At 41.8% G+C, this 21,414-nt stretch overlaps 1 protein-coding gene across 1 annotated transcript in view; it reads left to right on the forward strand.

The window, feature by feature from the left end:
• The first annotated feature begins 1,508 nt into the window (after positions 1-1,508).
• The window catches only part of PRDX4 (peroxiredoxin 4), a 149,538-nt gene continuing 129,632 nt past the window's right edge, over positions 1,509-21,414 (forward strand). The window contains exon 1 of the mRNA XM_069204743.1: positions 1,509-1,820. Within this exon, the coding sequence (XP_069060844.1) occupies positions 1,601-1,820 (220 nt within the window). The 5' untranslated portion in view covers positions 1,509-1,600. The remainder of the gene's footprint in view (positions 1,821-21,414) is intronic.

A 21,414-nucleotide genomic window follows, 5' to 3' on the forward strand; every position in this document is an offset into this window, starting at 1 on the left:
AGGTGGGGAAGAAACAAAGCGCAGGAGAGGAGTGACGGGGCAAGCAGGAGCCACAAGTTGGTCCTGATTCAGTCAGACCATCCACAGTGGAAGGGAAGGATGGAAACACAGTCCATGGGGCCCCACACTGCCAGCAGTCCACTTAAGTCGTCCCTCAGTGCCAACAGAGTCATTTAATTGTGGTCCTCACAGGCTATCCCAGGCCCCAGGATGCGAGTGTAGGAGAGGAAGAGAGGTGCTGGGTCAATGGAATGCCACTAGCAGGGGGAGAGCCTCACCTCAAGCTGCTGCAGATGGGTGATATCTTGCTCACATGTGAGATGGTGGGAAGGGAGGCCCGGCAGCTCTGCAAGGGAAGGGCCTGATCATCTGCCAAAACCGCTTGCCGTCCCAAGAGGGGGGAGCTCTGTCCTGTAATGGTGGACCTAGCTTCAGTGGATACTGCGGTATGAGGCTCCTGGCTGCAAGGGGTGTGCCTGTGAGGGCCCCGCTATCTGTGCTGCTGAAATGGGCGACAAGCCCAGAGGCCCTGCAGGATTAGTTACCCCTCTGCACTCTTCAAGGAGGCGAGACAATGGAGTTTCAAACATCCAGGTGGGGCCATGTCTTTGAATCGACCGGCTAGTCTCTGGGCAGTTGTGGGATGCAGTCTAGGCCTGTTGCAGGGTGGCAGGGGGGTCCCCATGAACTGCAGGTTCCTTTCCCCGTAGCTGTTACTGGAGGGGAGGCGGCGCTGCTCCCATGCTCTGCGAAACCTTTCTACATTTTAAGATCAAATCAGTAAGTAATTTCAATCCCACAATCCTTTGCTCTCACGGTTCTCAACCAATAGCAATGTAGCACTGTCCACCAATGCCAGCGCGGCTTTACACTAACCTATACAAGGTGAAGGTGATACTCCATATATGCCAGTACATGATTCAGGCAAGAGACTCTCGATTTTTGAAGCCAAAAATTGCTTTATTTTGGTTGTCTTCCCACCTGAAACTAACTCTGCTTCATTAGAACCCAATGGGGGAAACACATCTCCCACTTTCCTCTTCTAAAATGTTGACATGTGATATTGAGACGGAGACAGGTGAGTAGCGACAAAGGAGTAGGAGAGGTGACAACAACAGGTGAGAAAGACTGATGAGGGAGATGTATAAAAACTATGAGAGCTGAGAAACGGGTCAAAGTTCATAACACATCACAACTGGTGAAGTAATTGGGGGGGAGGCAAAGGAGATGTGATGTGAATGTTACAATCCCTGGTATTTTGGTGAATCGATGACATATGTCTGTAGCCACCAGACTGACCATATAGGGCTAGAAAATAGATAATTTCTTGAGCAATTTACGTAGAAAACTTGTGGATTGAAAACGCCACTTTTAGAGGCCTCTCACATTAAAGTGACTTAAAGGTTTATTCAAAAAACGCGCCAACGCTCACTCCTCCTCGCTGTAGGTGGGTCTGTCATCGGCACGTTAAGGCTACGTCAGCCTCCCTGTCACGGAGCGCCTGCTTCAGCTCGCTCACGGGAGCTCGCGGACTATCCTCCCACTTCTCCGGCGACGCTCAAAGACCGCGAGAGGCGGGACGGCCTGTCAGCACCGCATTATGGAGACGCGCAGACGTTGCACGGCGGTTGGCTTTGTTGTCGCTTTGTGCCTACTGTTGGGGGTCTGCGGTGTCTTAGCCGAAGAGGTAAAACCGCCGCAAAGCAAGACGAACCGGGCGGACGAGGAGTGCCACTTCTATGCCGGGGGTCAGGTGTACCCAGGAGAGGCCACCCGTGTTCCAGTTTCAGATCATTCCCTGCACCTCAGCAAGGCCAAGAGTAAGTGGAACCCCTCCGCCTCCTGTAGTTGTTTCTGGCCGCACGCATTTCAAGCGCTGCTCTTAATGCAGTCTTGGTGATCGCAGCAAAGTCACGGGCGGAAGGAGTTTCTGAAACACTAAATGAGAAATTGACAGATTGGGGCTACGCGCTGTTGGAAGTGCCGTCTGTAGCCCCTGCTATATAAGGGCAAACGTTCCCTAAGGCCAGATTTTTACCCTAAGATTTTTCTGCGTTGCGCTATGCTTATGCTGGTTATTTAAATCACTGCTTCGCCCTAGTCTTAAAATTCCAACCTCTTTGTTTCCACGGCACCGTCTCCCTGGCAATATCGTGTATATTTGAATTGAAAATCGTTCTTTTGCGGGCTAGATATGATCCTCCGTTTACTGCTGGAGGGGAGAACAGTTGAACGATATCATGCCAAAATATCGTTGAGCATTCATGACTGCCTTGCACGCTCCATGCCTAAAGTGGATGGAATTAAAGCAAACAAAAGGATACTTCAAATAGAACTTCGTGTGGGTGTGTTTATTATTATTATTATTATTATTATATATATTTTTTGTAACTGCATACCATAATTCTACCAAACGGTGACCAGCCTCGAGAATTTCCTCACGAGTCTGCATTTGGGGGATATCAACAGTACACCCTTTCCCCTACAGTTGAGTCCACTTTTATATACAATGCCGTGTATAATCGGTGCTTTATTTGAAAGCATATTCAACAGCTCTTGGAAAGGACACGTCAGGCAACGCTCATTGGTCTGAAGCGCACGTCAAGTTATCACTTAGCTGCTGCAGACAGGGTTGTATTTTCCGCTTCATGAGCAGCCAAACTGTTCCAGTTAGCTAATGGCTATTAAGATAATGGTACACGTGTAACAAACCCCACAGAAATTCCTTTTTTAAATTCCCACATGCAAACTTCATAGTTTCTCACCACACACTGTTTTTGTTTGTAGCGTGCTCTTTTTCTTAGTTGAGGGTTTTATACGGATTGTGTAGAACTGGACGCCGTAACTCGCGTCTCGGTCTTTTTCGCTTACGTTTTTAAGCAGTTCTTTGTTTGCCCTTACTTGTTTTAACGTAAACATGCATTGGAATTTAGTAAGTGACTTTGCTTCTTCATTTGTATTTTTCAATATTAAATACGTAGATGAATGAGAGCTTTAAATGAGTAGGAGATTAATTAGTACATTACTTGAATATACGAAAGGTTGCATTGGCGAGAGAAGGGATCGAAACCTAGATGGATGACATAACATGATGCCCAGAGATTACACTAATCTAGAGTTAACGCTATTTTAACAGTACAGTAATTTCAACAGGGCTGGGCGCCATGTGCAAACGATGCTTGCAATAAAAAAAAAAAAAAAATCACAACAGCTATGCCAGTGTAAGCATTTTTTCATTTCCCCGCGGCATTGATGACCACATTCTTTCAAGAATTATCACTTATCTCAGAAATGTCCACTGACGTGCCAGGGTCACTTTTATGCCAGGCCTGCATATCGTTAAATTATGGGTGTCCACAGGGCACAAGTCCTAAAAAACAGAAGTGGGAGGACTAACTAAGTTACAGTATACAAGTGACATCATGGCATGTGATATCACAGCATGTGATATAATGGCGTGTGGCATCACCAGTGACATCACAGGAAGTGGTTTTCTCCCACGTAACCTCACAGGAAGTGTAATCTGATTTTAAGCCTTCACATATGTTTAGCAAGTCTAAAAGGATTATATTTTAGGAAATTACCAGATTTAACGAATGAAAATTAGCATCAGGGTTGTGCCAAAGTGACAGAACCCTGGCACAAAATCTAGACTTCAATTTCAACATTTTATTTTTTAAAATTTGTGCCACGAAGAAATTGGCACAAGGAGAAACTTGACAAAGAACCTGTTCTGCTTAATTGGTTGCAAAGACCAGTGCTTTAAATGGGAAAAAATAAGTGCAGGTACTCATTAAAATGAGTTATGGGTGCAGCTGGTGGGCGGGGCTAAGGGTGAGACATCTATCCAGTATTCATATTGCTCTTGCATTGGTGGTCTTAAACACACCATATGTGCAGATTCCCTCTGCACATGTGGCACACTACATAAATATTAATTAACAGCAAGGCCCTCAGAAATATGTATACAGTCCATTGCATTTAAAGGGAAAGGATAGGTTGAATGATCATCTTGCTGCGTCAAGAGTTTCAGTATCAATTTGCCAGGTTTAAAATTGTGCACAATGGTCAGCAGGCTCTTGAGGGCAAGTTCTAACCACCACTGTTATCTTGGCTTAGCTCTTTGTTATGTTGATCCAGTATTGTATGATGTGGGGCAAGGGAGTAGTTTCACCCAATAGTGTGTGAAATTGGCTCCGCATTGTGTGCTCTTGACCCATGGTGTGTTGTTCCTGGCTACTAACAAGTGAACATGGCTTAAAACAGTTTATTTTAAGCCACCCTTATCTGATCTTGAGCCATTGTGTCATTTAGGCCAGAACTAATACTGAACTATTGATGTATTATCTTGTGCCAGTGATGTGGGGTCTTAGCTCAGCCCTGTTTGATCATGGCTAAGTCACTTTAGATCTTTGTTCAGATTTTTATTGCCCACAGAGGTCAGATAATGAAAAGATTAGGGTGAGCAGCACTTAGTTCCTAATTGCATGCATGCAAACCCTCATGATGGTGACGGGGAAGTTAAAATTATATGTTAACCTTCTTGTGCTGCCTTCATTCTGATGAAAGCTAAGAAGAAAATACAGTTTCTGCAATGTATGTCTCAAAAACTATTAGGTATTCTCACAATGTTACCATGTATACAATAGGGTCTGTAAAATGCGTGGTCATGGTCCTTTTCCCATATCTTCCCTGCCATAGGAGGTTGAGAGTGCAGCTCCTCCAGAGCAGTTTCAACACACATTGGCATGAAGTTGCAGTGCAGTACTATATAATACTGAATTGATTTATAAAATAAGTTAACTGAAAGTGCCCCTAGTTCTCATCTCTAGTTGGTGAATTTGAAAGTGCCCAGCAAGGGTGGACCAAAACACCTCAAGATGCCACTGGCGCAACAAAGGCCCCCCGCACACCCTGCAGTGCGCTTGGGTGGCTGAGCTCCAGGAGGCCCCCTCAGCACAGCACATGGGTTAGTCTGGAGGGGGGGCCCTCCATGTTCTTTGCAGGGAGAACCCCTCCACTTTTTGCACCACTGCAAGAGTCCCAGACTGGGTGTGAATGCACATTGTAAATAAGGTGTGATAGGAATTCCTTTCGGGGGCCAGCATTTCTTTAAAGGGTGAAATGGGGAAGGCCTTTTACCTTTAGGTATGCTAATAGTGAGTGGTGTGAAAACCTGCTGGGAATAGGCACTAAATCAAAATGGAAGAATCCCTAAACCAGGAATGCATCCAAGCCATCAGCAGCAGCACTATTGGCCCCAGCAAGTTAATAATCGGTGTGCCCCTGGAAACTGACTGGAATAGCAATATTAGTAATTATTTCTATACGAGTTGCAGCACACACAAACCATGTGAGAAATGTATTAATAGAATAGGTTAACTCTTCACACAAAATGTAGGCCAAACATGATGATATTCCTTGTTTTGTAATATTTTCAGTTTGTTAATGGGGTACTTTTTGCTTGCATTTGGCACAATACTTAAATATTCTTGAGTGCACGTGCACCCAGAAATAAACAAGCAGAGATTAACTCACACAGCATTCCACATATTTTCTTTAAAATATATCCTGAGTGTCCCGATTCTCTCCCTCTTTCCGTCGCTTTTCTCCTACACAAACCAGGCACACCCAAGCAAGCCAACACACAGACACTCACGCATAAGACTCGGGTGGGATGAAAGCCATTTTAAACTACTTAACACTGTGGCTTGTGGCTTTCTTAATTGTGCCCGTTATTGGGCTTCCTGGATTCGGTGTGTTCACAAATTCACGAGATAGTGTGAACGATATTGACTGTGCAGGGCCTTAATGCCCCATCCTCCAACATAGTGTGTGATCCTGGGCAACCGGACATTATGCAAATGAGACTATGCTGAATAGTTCAGCAGTGGCTTAGCTCGGGGCTACAAAGGCAGTTTGGTTGTCCGTGTCGTCCAGACAGGCTCCACTTTCACAGCCTCGAGCTCAGCAGCACAAGCAGCAACGAGCCATTTATGAGTACCAGTACTCTCCTTGCAGGCAGAGAAGTGCCGTTACTCACAGCAGTAAAAATAAGAAGTGCCGGTGCTCAGTACCTGTGAGTACCGGCCCGTTTAAAGCACTGGCAAAGACTGCATTTAAAAAAAATCTTCTGGGGTTTAAGGCGCTTGTTGCAGAGAGCTTCCTATGCCCCATAAATCTCAGGGAATAATAACCACCACAGTTATCTTACTACAATACTGAAACAAGGTGGTTGATGCTTAGCGACGCACATCTGAAACAAAAAACAACAAACACAATAGTATGTCGTCAGCAAGTCCTGTGGCGGGTGCCAGCCTGGTGCAGAGAAACCCAACCACCGAGGGTTTCAAGGTGCACACACACAGAGGTGGATGGCGACAACCACCTCTGTCGAGCGCTGTAGGTTACAAAATCTAAGAAAAGAGCAAACCGGGGCACTCCAAACAAAGAGAGTCCAAAAGTCGGGTGACTTAGTGTGGAAAAGTTTAATCCTCAGTAATTGGTCGTTGAATCATAGTTCAAAATTGTTTGAATCCACATATGAGAAAGTATATAGCAGGTTACAATAACAAACTGACTCCTCAGAATGAACAGGCATAGATGAGCAACAAAACAGCCAACACGTGTTTCGTCCTCTCGGACTTTTTCATAAGAAACATATGGTGAAACGGCAGCGTTATCAGACGCTGCAGTGGCAAGCACATACGCCTTTGTTACTTGCTTCCAGAAATCTACGGTTAGAAACAGCCTTGAAAAAGTCCGAGAGGACGAAACACGTGTTGGCTGTTTTGTTGCTCATCTATGCCTGTTCATTCTGAGGAGTCAGTTTGTTATTGTAACCTGCTATATACTTTCTCATATGTGGATTCAAACAATTTTGAACTATGATTCAACGACCAATTACTGAGGATTAAACTTTTCCACACTAAGTCACCCGACTTTTGGACTCTTTGTTTGGAGTGCCCCGGTTTGCTCTTTTCGTAGATTTTGTAACCTACAGTAATCTTACTATTGTTATCACATTTGCTGGAGAGATGTCTAGTCCCAGTGCCGGTTCATAAATTGTAATCCTACTATAGCACAGTGAGCAATGAAGGACATGTGACTCCTACATCTTGTAACCCTCAGTATCCTATGTAACACATCCTGTACAAAGATTTACACTTATGATTTATTGTCTATGTATGATTTGTACATGTGATGTTAAGTGCTCTGACACTCTGCATTGGATAAGTAGTTCAATAAAAGTAATAAAACACAATAGTGATTATTTAAATTGCTATTTGTATAAATACAGGAACAGACAAGCATATTCAACATTCTTACTGTGCATGCATCTCTCATATCCAGGGACTAACCAAAGTCAAAATCAAGCCTCTCAAGTACCTGTGAAGTGACCACAAGCTGTGTGCCTTTGTTTCCCCTCCATTGATTTGCAGATACGTGTAAGGCTCCAGCTGTAAGGATCAACTCCAGACAGTGCACGCAAACTTCTTTTATTGAAGTCAAATACCCCAACACACTTCAAGGGAGGATGGCAGGTAAACATAACACGTCTACTCCCCACAGTTCCTCTTTGCATCTGACAGTTCATCTGCCAGATGCAGAGAGTATGACAGCTGATCACATCACAATAAACCTGGTACGGTACGGTGTCCTAGGGGATAAGTATACACTATATCAAGTGTATACTTACACTCCTAACACATCTCCCCCTTTATAAAAGCACTAGATAAATAGTTGAGTACACATTACTTATAATAAACAACTTACTAAATTAAAAATATGAATCTGCCTTAAATCAGAAGGTACATCATTAAGAAAAGTATATCATGCAGTAAATCGTATAACATGTACATATTACCCATAAAAACGTTTTGTCAAGCAAATTAGAAAAAATGATGGAAGTGCTTTCAAAAAGGTACCTAGGCAAAACCTAGGACAGGTTCATAGTTGTCACACTGTACCTTAAAGGATACAGGCGTCTATATGCCTAAATGTAGGTAGTCTAAAACAACCAATTAATCACACCTGGGTTTAATAACCACACATCATGTCCTGCTTCTTATATTACTATTTAAGGTGTTTCCTTTTTGGGTTGTACTACGACCTTCATATGAATACTTCATCTCTACATGCTGCTCAGTATTTCTTTGACTCTGGTTATCGACATGATCATTGACACCTGGAACATCACTCCTGTTTTGTGTAATATGGTTACCACTACCTCTCTTCCTATTGTCCTTCCTTCTCTTACACAAGGAAAGCACAGATAAATGACAGACTTTGCCATCACTTAATAGTAAAGAATTGCGAAACATGTTCTTTACTGTCGGGGGCTGTATAAAAAGACTTTGGTTTTTACCAATGAAACCTGTTACCCTGTCACCAACTCTCACATGTACTGCTTTGCTTTTATTCTTTGTCACACTGTCCTTTGCATTCTCTTTGTGCTTCAGATAGATTCATTCACTGCCTCCAGTGACCAATCCAATGTTGTATTCAGACATGGGAGTTTTTCCCCCTCATAAGTTCAAAAGGACTGAATACAGTACTCTCATTAGGGGTTATTCTGTATGCCCAAACCATCTTGTGTAAGTCAGTTCTCCATACAAGGTGGTTGTTGTTATTATTGCCTAACTGTACTAACCCCGTAATAACACATTCAAACTGCTCCATTTCCTGCTTGATGGAACACTGAAGTAGTCTGAGGTATGATGCCATTCCTCTTTAAGAATTTATTTTTAACCCCATCGCTGCCATGCCTTTTCTCCCTCTGGTACCAAACCTTTTTTTGGCTATTTGGGGCAGTTCACGCTTAGGCTCTCCTAACTTTTTGTCCACATAAGCTACCAATGCCAAATTTGCGTCCTTTTCTTCCAACATCCTAGGGATTCTAGAGGTACCCAGACTTTGTGGGTTCACCTGAAGGAGACCAAGAAATTAGCCCAAAAATTCGTTTTTTCCAAGAAATTGGGGGAAAAAGGGCTGCAGAAGAACGCTTGGGGTTTTCCCCCTGAAAATGACATCAACAAAGGGTTTGCAGTGCTAATATCCCAAGCTTTCAGGAACAGACTTAATCAGAACCCCGTTTTTCAACAGAATTTGGGCATTTTACTGGTGCATACCCCATTTTTAAGATTCTTTTTTTGTGTGCTTTCAGCCTTCCACTTAGTGACAGAAATGGGTGTGAAAGCAATGCTGGATCCCAGAAAGCTAAACATTTCTGAAAAGTAGACAAAATTCTGAATTCAGCAAGGGGTAATTTGTGTAGGTCGTGCAAGTGTTTCCTACAGAAAATAACAGCTGAAATAAAAGAAATATTGAAAGTGAGGTGACAAAAACAGCCATTTTTCTCCACGATTTACTCTAACTTTTTCCTGCGATGTCAGATATTTGAAAGCAATATACTGTTACGTCTGCTGGACACTTATGGTTGCAGGGATATATAGGGCTTCTAGGTTCATAAAGAACCTTAAGTACCCAGAGCCAATACATGAACTGCACCTTGCAGTGGGTTTTCATTCTATACCAGGTATACAGCAATTCATTTGCTGAAATAAGGTTCCATCACAAAAATGTGTGGTTTCCAGCAAAGTTGGAGGCTTGCATGGCATTGTGGGTAAGAAAATGGTGCTGGGTGCATGTGAAGCAGACCACCCTGGAATCACCCCGATGTTTAGTTTTCGGATGTGACTGGGTCTCGTGGATTGTTCTACATGGTAGCGTCCCAAAGTCAAAAAAGTGCAGCCCTCACCATGCCAAGTGGGACGATTTTGAGTTACCAAGCTCTCATGGCCTAAATGTAAAACCAAAACTCAAAATAATCAAATGTCTTCTTGCTTGCCATGGGATAAAATGTTTGTGTGCAGGGGGAGAGCTGAAAGACTGTTACCCCCTTCAGATGGGTTGGGGGCATTAGCCACCACCCCAATAAATATATATATCTAGTAGACCTTCTGCGGTAGATCGGGGGTAATTGGCCATACCACCACCCTCTTATTTTTTGGGGGAAAAAAAATCTTACCTGGTCTCTGGTGGGCTTTCTGCCCCCCCCCCCCCCCACCCCCTCGGGGAGCAGCCCTTGCCCAAGGGGCTGCTCCCCTTATGTCCATTTCCAAAAATCCCTGGCGCAGCAGAAATGTTTCCATAGACCTGAAAGGAAAGACCTTTCCTTTCCTTTCATGCCTCTGCTGGCCCCCTCCTCCCGAGCGAAAGAGAAATGCTCAGCATGCTTCCAGCACGATGGGAGGTGTCCTCTGAGGTCAGCACACTCGTGTGCTGACGTCACTGGAGGGGGGGTGGGGGGGATCCAGGGGGGGAAGAGATTCCCCTTCCAGCCCTGACCTGTGGGGTGTGGTCGTCGAGGGGAGCGCTTGCGCTACCGTCCGGGGCCCTGTAAATGGACATAATGGTTACGTACATGGCGCCTGAGAGGTGCAGCCATGGATGTAACCATTACATCCATCGCTGTCAAGGGGTTAAACTTTCAGAAATAAACTGGGGTTCCTTGTCGCTAAATAAGTACTTGGGTAACCCTTGGCTAGTGAACACACCATCCAGGAATTTGATAACACTACTGATATCGGCTCTTTGAACTATTTCAATTTCAGGCCACTTGGTGAAGTTATCTTTCAGAGCAATCACTTAAACTTGTTCTTCATGTTCCTTATTGGTCCCGTTATATCTATTCCAGTTCTCTCCCAAGGCATTTCTGGGCTGGGTAAGGGATGTAAAGGAGGCCTGAATGTTGTGTCTTATCAGAATTCTCACACTGTATGCAATTTCTGACCTTTCTATTTATTTGTCACAACCTGGCCACCAATACCATCTTTGACTTTATTCTTGGTTTTACCTATCCCCAAATGTTCTTCATGCAAATCACCCAGGTTTTTCTCCCTTAAAATTTAAGGGGGCACCACCTTTCCTGGTCTTTTTAAAATTTAGCCACCTTCTAAGGACAGTTCATGTCTTAAGTCCTTCTGTAAAGGGTTACTTACTGGGAATTATCTGGGAAACTGTTCTGCTTTCCTTCTTATCTCGTATCAGAGCTTACAGAACATATCAAGAATGCACTTCTGAGTTCAAAGAAGACCTTTATTGTTGTTAATTCTTCCCCACCCACACGTTCGTGAGAGACGAATTAATAGATTTCAAGCACACGTTCAAATGAGTAAAAGTATCGCAGCAATGAAAACAAAATATATCACAGTACTTCTCAGTTGCAATGTACACAGCAGGTTATATATATATATATATATATATATATATATATAATGCAAAACAAATACTTCACCGTGTGAGAAACTATTTACAGCTTCATCTTTCTGGGGTCTGCAAGTTGATGACTCCGGTCAACTGCGAGAGAGAGATTATCTACCCACACGGGAGACTGGCAACTGGCGCCAAGTTCCAGTCCGAAGTCCAGCAGATTCCAATCTAATTCTCTGAAGCCCCGAGCCATCCTTACAAAAGCGTGCCCCCTCCTCTCAGACTCGGGAAAACTACGCAAGCCTTTGGAGACTGGCCAGATCTCCTAGACTTCTCCTCTTCCCAAGCCTGAGCAGAAAGGAAAACACCAAATGTACTCTCTCTTATCAGGTCTAGTCTGGTGTGAGAAAAACAGTTTGGTTCATCTTGTGGAAAAACACATAGCTTGGAAAAATACAGCTTGGATTCTCAACTGCAATGTCTAACTCCACGTTAAAGGCAATAGGCAGCTAACCTAAATATCAAATGTAATGTCTAATGTCATGTCAAAGCCAATAGGCAGCTGAACTGAATACAAAAAAATAATGGCTAATGCCATGTCAAAGCCAATAGGCAGCTAAACTGAACAAAACATATAATGTGCTACTGGTGAACATTGAGCAACTAATATGCGCAGTGGTGAAACACAAAGTCATTGGTCAAACAAAATTAATAGCATCACAGAAACCAATCAATAGCATCCTCCTTACTTCTGAGGACAGAATGCTGTTTTTTGGCTTTTTCCCATTTTTCACCTGACATACTAGGAAATTCCTCTGAAATGTACACTGCTCAAAAATTCTTCCAAAGCATCCTCACTTGCTTCACTCATGGTAAGTGGCAGCCTACTCGGTTAGTAACAACATTCTTGTACCTGGTAGGTATTGTACTTCAAATATAAAATCATATAGTCTCACTGACATATGGGCTAATCTGGGGAATGCATCATACACTCCTTTAGTAGTTCACACTCTTAAGGGGTTTATGGTCACTGCGAGGTAACCTTTTTGCCCCAAATAAATTAGCGGAAGTGCTCTAGACCCCATACACAAACAAGTGCTTCCGGTTCTATAACTGAATGTGTGTGTGTGTGTGTGTGTGTGATTTTTATTTTCTTTTTTTCCTTTCATTTGGAGTAACTGAATGGAAAGCAAACGCAACAGTATCTTCCTTGCTCAACTTATCCTTTTGTGTAAGGACTGCACCAATTCCTCTATTAATAGCATCAGTGGTAACAAAGTTAGCTAAATCAGGGTCAAATTCTTGTAAAGGAGATGCATTGCAAATGCCATTCTTGAGGTATATACACCTGTCTGGACAATGACTGGACCATTCAAACGTGTTGCTAATTTTGAGTAGTTGTCTGATCTTGTAGGTCTTGGTTAATAAATCTTTAAACTTGGAATACAATTCTACCAACCCCAGGAACGCTCTCAACTCTTCCTTGTTTTTGGGGACAGGTGCTGCTCTCATAGCCTTCCCTTTTTTTTTTTTTTTTTTTTTTTGGTGTGTGTGTAGTCCGGTCACCTGTAATTTCCTGCCCTAGCTATGTGAAATGTTTTTTTGCAAATTTGCATTTTCTGAATTCTGCAGTCAGCCTTTTTTTTTTTTTTTTTTTTTTTTTTCCCTCCCTTTCAGTTTTGAGTACCTACAACAATATCTGGTCATGCTCTTACCTGGATCTCCCCTCTACTAAAATTTCGTCCGGGAATAGCAATAGGTTTTTAATACCTTTTGAAAATTAAATGCATCGATCTTTGCAATATAGCTGCAGTTGAGGCTAGACCAAAAGGTACTCTTTTGAACTGATAGCACCCAAACTGTGTAGTGAAAGTGGTAAGGTTTGCTAGCGTGCCCGGTGCTTAGTAAGTAAACTTACAAGGGGATGCGTATATGTCGATGAACCTTTTTGGATCGCATGGAGTATCCTAGCTATGTAGTAATCTATGACCATCGATTAATCAATACACAAACCAATAAGCAAAAACATTAATCGGTGAATAGCGCCAACATATCATGAATAACCACAACTCAAATATACGTTTTATCAATTTTATTTCCCTATTAGTTACAATACTAAGTCATCTGATTAGTTCAAACTTTATTCAATCAGCTCAAGGTTAGCTCATTAGTGACCACCAATAACATAATCTAATCGGAACTTGAGAACACATATGCTCTAATTCTTCAGCATAAGCTAGCAAAGATGAATATATCCGCATTAATAGCAGAGTTCAGCAAAACAGTCAATCATGCGTCACCGTATACGGCAACGTCTAAGAATAGGAACCCTACCTCACCGTAATTAGCATTCGCATGTTGGATTTCATGCAAAAACAATTTAGAAGATGAATTTGGAAAAACATCTAGCTAAGAGAAGCTATAAAACAGTACAGTTGGTACCTGGAAAGATAAGTCAATCAGTCACATTGTCATAGCTACCTATCCATGGAATGGATCAGAAACAAAGTCAGTCTTCGTCTTGAAGTCATCAATCGATCAGCAAGGCATCAGGCTCTCAGGAGCATGAGCCCAACGACAGACTTTCGAATCTCTTTCTCCCCCAGTACTGCATCAATGTCAGAATAAGTTCTGAAGAATTTTCCCTCTGTCAGGACATTATATTAAAGTTGCCCAGACTATTCCCCCCCCCCCCCCCCAAACCTACTTGGTCAATTAGTCACCATATGTGACGCTAGCCAATGACTTTTATTTTACAAATCTATGAATTCTAATATTTCGCCGCTCTCCGGGTGTCCATTGGTTCACTGTATGTCATCATCATCCAGTATCGAAAATGTTGCATCTTCTCCTCCAGTCAGTGTCTCTGTTGTTCGAGTCCTAGGAAAGTACACTTTGTCTGCCTTACACTGGGTTTGATACAATTTTGATTCCCTCATCTCTCCGTCAGTTCATTGCAGAAAATTCTAGGCTAAGCAGTTTTTTTTTTTTTTTAATTTATTGATTTTTTTTATTTTTATTTTATTTTATTAATGTGAGTGGCTCAGGGTCAGTTCAATACATCAGCCTTTCTACATTGTATGATTATTCAGCTTCTGCATGAGGCCTGGCAAAACTAGGCCACAACTTTGGCTAAGTTAGCTCCACAATATAATGCAAAATATACATTTCAGTATAACATATTACTACATTGTTATTGCACATTTTCAATATTTCACGCATTTTTAGTTATTTAGTACAACTTCGTATTTGGTAGCCACTCTTCGTGGGTACATTTTCAAACATGCACATTATTTCTCTACATTATTTTCTCTATGCATTTTTTGAATATTAATAGTAATATGTAAACACTCAATTTTAATTACCATATCTGCTTCAACAGTCCCTCCTCTGATGGCTAAATGTCATCACACTATTCTTTGCCATCAATTCACAACTGTTTCTTCTGTATTTTGTCTCCTCCTCAAAAGTTCTCTGTAAATTCTTTCCCTATTTCGTTCTTCCCTCCTCTGATTATTTTTAGACCGTCTTAATTTAATCTTTTGACACAATTTACGTAAACCCCATAATCCTAATATGAAAGCAATCACAATTAATATTGCCTGTATGATTTTTAATAACATCTGATTCCAAATATTACTAAGCCAACTTTCCACTGAAGCAAATCTTTTCCCCAAACACCTGGTTCCTTCAAATTCTTACTTGAGTTAGTCAGGTTAGTGAGTAAGTCTCTAATCTCCTTACTGTTAGGAATGTATGACGAGTAATGCCTAGAGTTAATCATTTTACAGACTCCGCCGTCCTTCGCTAGAAGGATGTCTAAAACAAGGAGATTCTGAAGCGTCATAGCTCTATCCGCAGCTAATTCTGTATCTATCGGGAGTATTGCCCCAGTAAAGTTTGTCAGCATGTTATCCACAATAGTAGACAACTTTCGTATCTTGATCGATTTCAGGATGACTCCCAGTGAAGGAATCACCGCAGCAAATATATCTCCCACAATAGCAGAAGAGGTTTCCCTCCTCTGTCACTTATGATGTAATTCAGTCAATTTCGGAAACTTCTTTAAATCATCTATCTGATAAAATTTAGGGAAAACTATCCCCAAATAACATGTCCCATACCATCCTCTTGGAAGACGATAATAAGCATTAAGTCCACAGATATAATAGATTCCAGGAATCACAGGGTCCTGACCATTCAGCATAAAAGTCCACTTATTCTGAAACAAACACATGCCTACATTCACTCGTTCCCACAAATGGTGTCAGTGCGCGATTTTGGCATATGTATGTAGGTGTGTGTGTGTGTGTGTGTGTATATATATATATATATATATATATATATGTGTGTGTGTGTGTAATGCATCTAAAGCTAATTTTCCTTGCGTTTTAATTGCAGTGTAAGCCTAATCATTTTCTCTAAGCCTTTTTCTAATTTCTCCTTTATTGCCTTTCTCCTGTCGTCCGTTTGCTCTATAAAGCTTTTTGTAAAGGTGTAAGCAAGCATGTAAGGTTATGCTTATGCGCGTAAACTGTTCCAAATGTTAGTGTAGGCTCAAAAAATCCTCTAATACTAAATCATGCTCTTTAGCTACTCTACTCCAATACCCAATAATAGGGAACAAATGAAAACACAATGTCCTAATTAGAGTAAAAATACTGTATGTACTCTTGATTATAGAACCTTGTTAGTAGCAAGCTACTGCTTATTCCATAGGGAAAAGGTAAGCTGTGGTACGTAACCCCTTCTACTGACAAAGGAAGTTGCGTGCACACAGGACAATCCCTTGCATCCATCGCCTCGACATACTCACTCATCAAGCAATAGAAACCATTAGAAGAAAGCTCTCCTTGAGCATTAGTATAATCATGCAAATACTTCTCATCTAACTTAAACCTCTCCAAAGCTGTTAGTGTAGTAGTTTCAGGAGCAGGAGTATGAGTGGCTCCTTTCACAGCAAGAACAGACATTCCCACAATCACCACTATAAACAAGATCTCACACATAATTGCCAATCCAACACTCATATCTACAGCGCCTAGCATTTCTAACTTTGATTATTTAACTGAGCCATGATCTGTAAAGAATCAAAAAGCCGATGTAACTCTTAAAGTGCTGTAATATCAAGAAAATAAGGAAAAAGTCTTCTCTTACAGTTCAGTTTCACATCCAGGGACCATTTTCCTTTGTCAAAATCTATGAGCAGCTTGTCAAATCAATGTCTCTTCCGGGTTATCTTCAATAGTCTCTTTAAGGTATTTCAGATTGGCTCAACAATTCGGCTTCCTGATCACCTTCAGGTTCCATCAAAGTACTGACTCTGAACTTCTCTATCAAAGCAAAAAGACATAAACTTGTGTTGCCATTCATTTGTAGTTGTATACTCCCATTCAGGACCTGCGTAACACCTACTTGCTATTCTTTCTTTTCAACTTTTGATCACCAATTAGTTCTCCTTCACTCAATTCTTCTTTTCTTGTAGTATCTACTTCTTTCTCTATTGTTTCATTTCTGAACAATTCCTTTCTTTTCCCTATTCGCGACTCGTGCCAATTGTCTCCTTTTCTTGATCCTTCTGTCAATATTCTTCTCAGGATTGGAGTCTTCTCCGTCTCTTTCTCTATGGTGTGTTCTTGATGGACCTGCAACGGGCTCAGGAGGATTTGGATCACCTTGACTTTGATCTGTCTCAACTCTTTCCCCCTCTTGGTCTGGCACTTACTCTGTCTGCTTCTCAACACCGTCTGCTTCTGGGAGAACCCCTGCTGCGCTAGGCTCTCCTGCTGTATCCGTTGAGATTGATTCTTCCGCACCCTCCTGTAATTCTTCACCTTCGTCTCTTACAGGAGTAATAGAAACATCTTCCACAAGCTCTTGTTCAGTCTCGGACTCTCTTGGTTCTTTCTCTGGCTCAGGTGCAGCAACCTGTTTTGCTGTTGTTGGTGCTCTCAACACTTCATGATCCTGTGGACATGCCACTTTCTTCATATGACTCACGTGTATCCAGTTCGGAAGTCCAGCACACTTCACAGCTGTCGTAGTTGCCAAGACCACCTGGTAAGCGTGTTTCTAAACACGTCTTGCAAACATGTTTTCGGATAACGACCCAGTCCCCGGCTCTCAGATTGTGCCCTTGATTGTGGATGGGTGGCAGGGTGGTGGCCTGCACCTGCTGAGAGAAAGAGCAAACCCCATCAGCCAGACCCTTGCAGTAGTCCAACATCATATCATCTGTAATATTCACAAGTGCATTGGCTGGAACTGCTAGTAATCTAATTTCTCTGCCCATGAGAATCTCACGGGGCGACAGCTCTGTCTTCCTGTCAGGTGTATTTCTCATCGACATCCACACCAAAGGCAATGCATCTGGCCATTTCAGATTCGTAGCTCCACACATCTTGGCAATTCTTGATTTCAAGGTACCATTCATCTGTTGGACAAGTGCTGATGCTTCAGGGTGGTAGCTACAATGCAACCTCTGCTCAATGTTTAGTGCTGCACACAAGAGTTAATCACCTCGTTTATTGAAGTGAGTTCCCCTATTTGGATCTAAAGAGATTGGAAACCCGAAATGTGGTCTCCACTTCCTGAGTAACAACTTTGCCACTGTGAGACTGTAATTTCTTCTTGTGGAGTATGCTTCAATCCAGTGACTAAAATACACAATCACCAACCCATACTTCAAACCTCCACACACAGGCATGTCAATGAAATCCAATTGCATTCTGCCGAATTGAACTCCTGCTCTTCCAATGTGGCTCAAATTCACCACTGTCCCTTCCCCACATTTAGCTGCTAACAAATTTATACAGCAGTGACATACTGCCTCTGCTGTCTGCCTAAACTTTGGATTGAACCAGTCCATTTTAAACAACGAAACGTGGCATCCCTCCCAATGTGTTCCTGTCCGTGGTAGTATGTGGCCATTTGCGACAAACTATTGGGCAGGACCATCTGACCTTCCTCAGAAACCCCATATTTCATCAGGATTTTGAACACATTTTAGTTTAGATCAGTCGTTTTTCTTCCTTGTCAGCATTATTTTGCAGTGTTTTCAACTCTTCCAAAATATTGATCACTTTCAATGCATAACTTGTACATATATTATCTTCTTCGGACATCAATTCCCACTTGTCTTTAAATGATATACAGTTCAGTGTGCAAAACCTTGCGACTTGATCCGCATCTCCATTTCCTAGTGAGGGGAGTCTGGTGTCTTTTAATGTACACTGCATTTCACCACAGCAATTTCTTCGAGTAACTGTATTGCATACAACAGCTTATTTATTTATTTTTTTAATTCTGTTGCCATTCCTTACTAGTGAACCCGTAGAGGTCAGGAAACTTCTTTGCGACCACAACGACCAAAATCATGGACAACTCCAAATCCATATTGACTGTCTGTGTAGATGGTAACTCTCAATCTAGAAGATACATGGCATGCTCTGGTAAGAGCTATCAACTCTGCTACTTGTGCAGGATACACACATCAAAGCCAAGAAGCTTCTAAAGTACCTGTATTTAATAGCAGAGTTCAGTGAAACAGTCCATCAATCATTTGTCACCGTGTACTTCAAAGTCTCAGAATAGGAACCCTGTCTCACCCTAATTAGCATTAGCATGTTGGACGTCATGCAAAAAAACAATTTAGAATATGAATTTGGAAAAACATCTAGCTAAGACAAACTATAAAACAGTGCAGTTGGTACCTAGAAAGAAAAGGCACAAAAGTCAATCGGTCACTTTGTCATAGCTACCTATCTGCAGAATGGATCAGCAACAAAGTCAGTCTTTGTCTTCAGGTCATCAATCGATCAGCAACACATCAGGCTCTCTGGAGCATGAGCCCAATGACAGAATCTCAGATCTTTCTCCCCCCAATATCGCATCAACTTCAGAATAAGTTCTGAATAATTTTCCCTCTGTCAAGACATTATATTAAAATTGCCCAGACTATCCCCCAAAACCGGATTGGTCAATTAGTCACCATATGTGACGCTAGCCAATTACTTTTATTTTACAAATCTATGAACTCTAATATTTTGACGCTCTTAGGGTGTCGATTGGTTCACTGTACGATGTCCTCATCATCCAGCTCATCCGGTATCGAAAATGTTGCATCTTCTCCATTCAGTGGCTCTGTTGTCTCTATTGTTCTAGTCCTAGGAAAGTACACTTCATTTGCCTTACACCGGGTTTGATTAAAATTTTGATTCCATCATCTCCGGTCTGTCGCTTCATTGCAGAAAATTCTAGGCTAAGCAGTTTTTTTTTTTTTCTTTTTTTTTCTGTTTTAATTAATGTGAGTGGTTCATGCTCCCTTCAATACATCAGCCTTTCTACATTGCACGATTATTCAGCTTCTGCGTGACGCCTGGCAAAACTAGGACTCAACTTCGGCTAAGTTAGCTCTACAATATAATGCAAAACATACGTTATACATTTCAATATGACATATTACTACATTGTGATTGCACACTTTCAATATTTCACACATTTTTTTAACTTATTTAGTACTACTTCGTATAAGTTGGGAGCCACTCTTCGTGGGTACATATTCAAACATGCACATTATTTCTCTACATTATTTTCTCTACATATTACTATTAATATTCAAAAAATGCATAAACACTCTGCTTCAACAGGTCACTGATGTCCGGGTGTAACATTACCTGGCGATAAGCTGTAGTAAAATCCAATAGTTGAAAACCACTTTTCCTTCTTGGTAAGGGCTAACATCTCATTGATTCTTGGTATGGGGTATTGGTCCACAAGAAATGTTATGCTATATACACACATCGGTAGCTCATTAAAACCATCCATATACGGCGGAAGTGCTTTTGGGATCCTGGAAAATGCTTAGATTTGTTCGGAGTAGTGTTCTGTGGACTTTGCTCATACATATTCTTCGTGTTGTTTTAAGGATACATTTCGGATAGATGAGCAAGGTTAAAATGAAATAATGAATGCATTGTTTAGTGAAGGATTGTGTCCAATAGTGCCAGCTAGATCCTGTTGTGTACTCCTGTAGGGTACTGTATGAATGGATGTGTGTATTTATGGGGACTTTGCAGATTGTTTTATTCTTTTTTTTATTACACTTGTATGAAGTGTTGGTAATCGTTGGCATCTGCCGTGAGCTGAAGATCACAAGTTTGAATTCTACCTGAGCCAAATCTGTCTGTCTTCTAGCACAGGTTGTCAGTATTTTAAGTGCCATTTTACTTGGTATTAAAAATGCCGGCTAAATACAGCTTTTTCAAAACTAATTGACCGAAGCAGCACTGTTAAAAACGTATTGTTCAATAGATGTCAATTGCTTCCAAAAAAGCCCATGTGCATCCAAATTCTTAAAACACTCCTTCTCAATGAACTTAAGATATTTCCATATTGTCTGTATGTGTGACCATAGCACATGGGCCTAGGATAATACATGCCTCAGTGTGCTCCCTCGTTGCTCTCCTTTCACCTTTTACCATCACATGTCCTTTAACTTTTTACTTTAACAGTACATTTATCTGTGAGCAAAAGTACAAACGCATCATACTTGAAATGGCAATAGGGGCTTTCTGGCCCAGGTTCATTCAGATTTCCAGGTGTAGTTAATATGAAAGCAAAATCTAATCTGCACAATATAATTTACTAATGATGTAATCCCATTGCACGATGATGTTAGTGCTGCAAATGAGAAGAAAGCGCACTCTTAGGAGCCAGAACAGAGTGGCAATGGCAGCAGGTTGGTGCAGTCCAGAGGGCCAGAGACGAGGACAGGAAGCTTATTGGTTATTTTTACAAACTGTCCTCTAAAAAGAAATCGACAACAAGGAGAAACCCCATAGTAAAACTGTTCTAGCTTGAACACATTTTCAAGCTGTGCTGCATTTCATCACCGCCTTAGTCCCCATTCCATCTGCCTTTGCCTGCCCTCCTATCTGTGTGTTCTTTTTTTCCCTCATCCATTCGTTCCTTGGTCTTGTTCTCCCAAGGTTTTTACAGCACAGAACAAAGCTGAAGTTCACTTGTGCGCTAGCTAGGGTATGCCATTTGTTTACATTTCTCGTGTCCTCTGTTCTCCGATGCTCTAGATCATCTCTTGTTGGTTTGGTTAAGGGAGTAAGGCTGCAGTGAATCTGTGCACTGGCTCGGCTCCTTCCTTTTATTCTTTATCAAAGCCTTGTGAAAAGTTTATTACTTTCT

This window comes from Pleurodeles waltl, chromosome 8, assembly GCF_031143425.1.
Source record: "Pleurodeles waltl isolate 20211129_DDA chromosome 8, aPleWal1.hap1.20221129, whole genome shotgun sequence".
Classification (NCBI taxonomy): Eukaryota; Metazoa; Chordata; class Amphibia; order Caudata; family Salamandridae; genus Pleurodeles; species Pleurodeles waltl.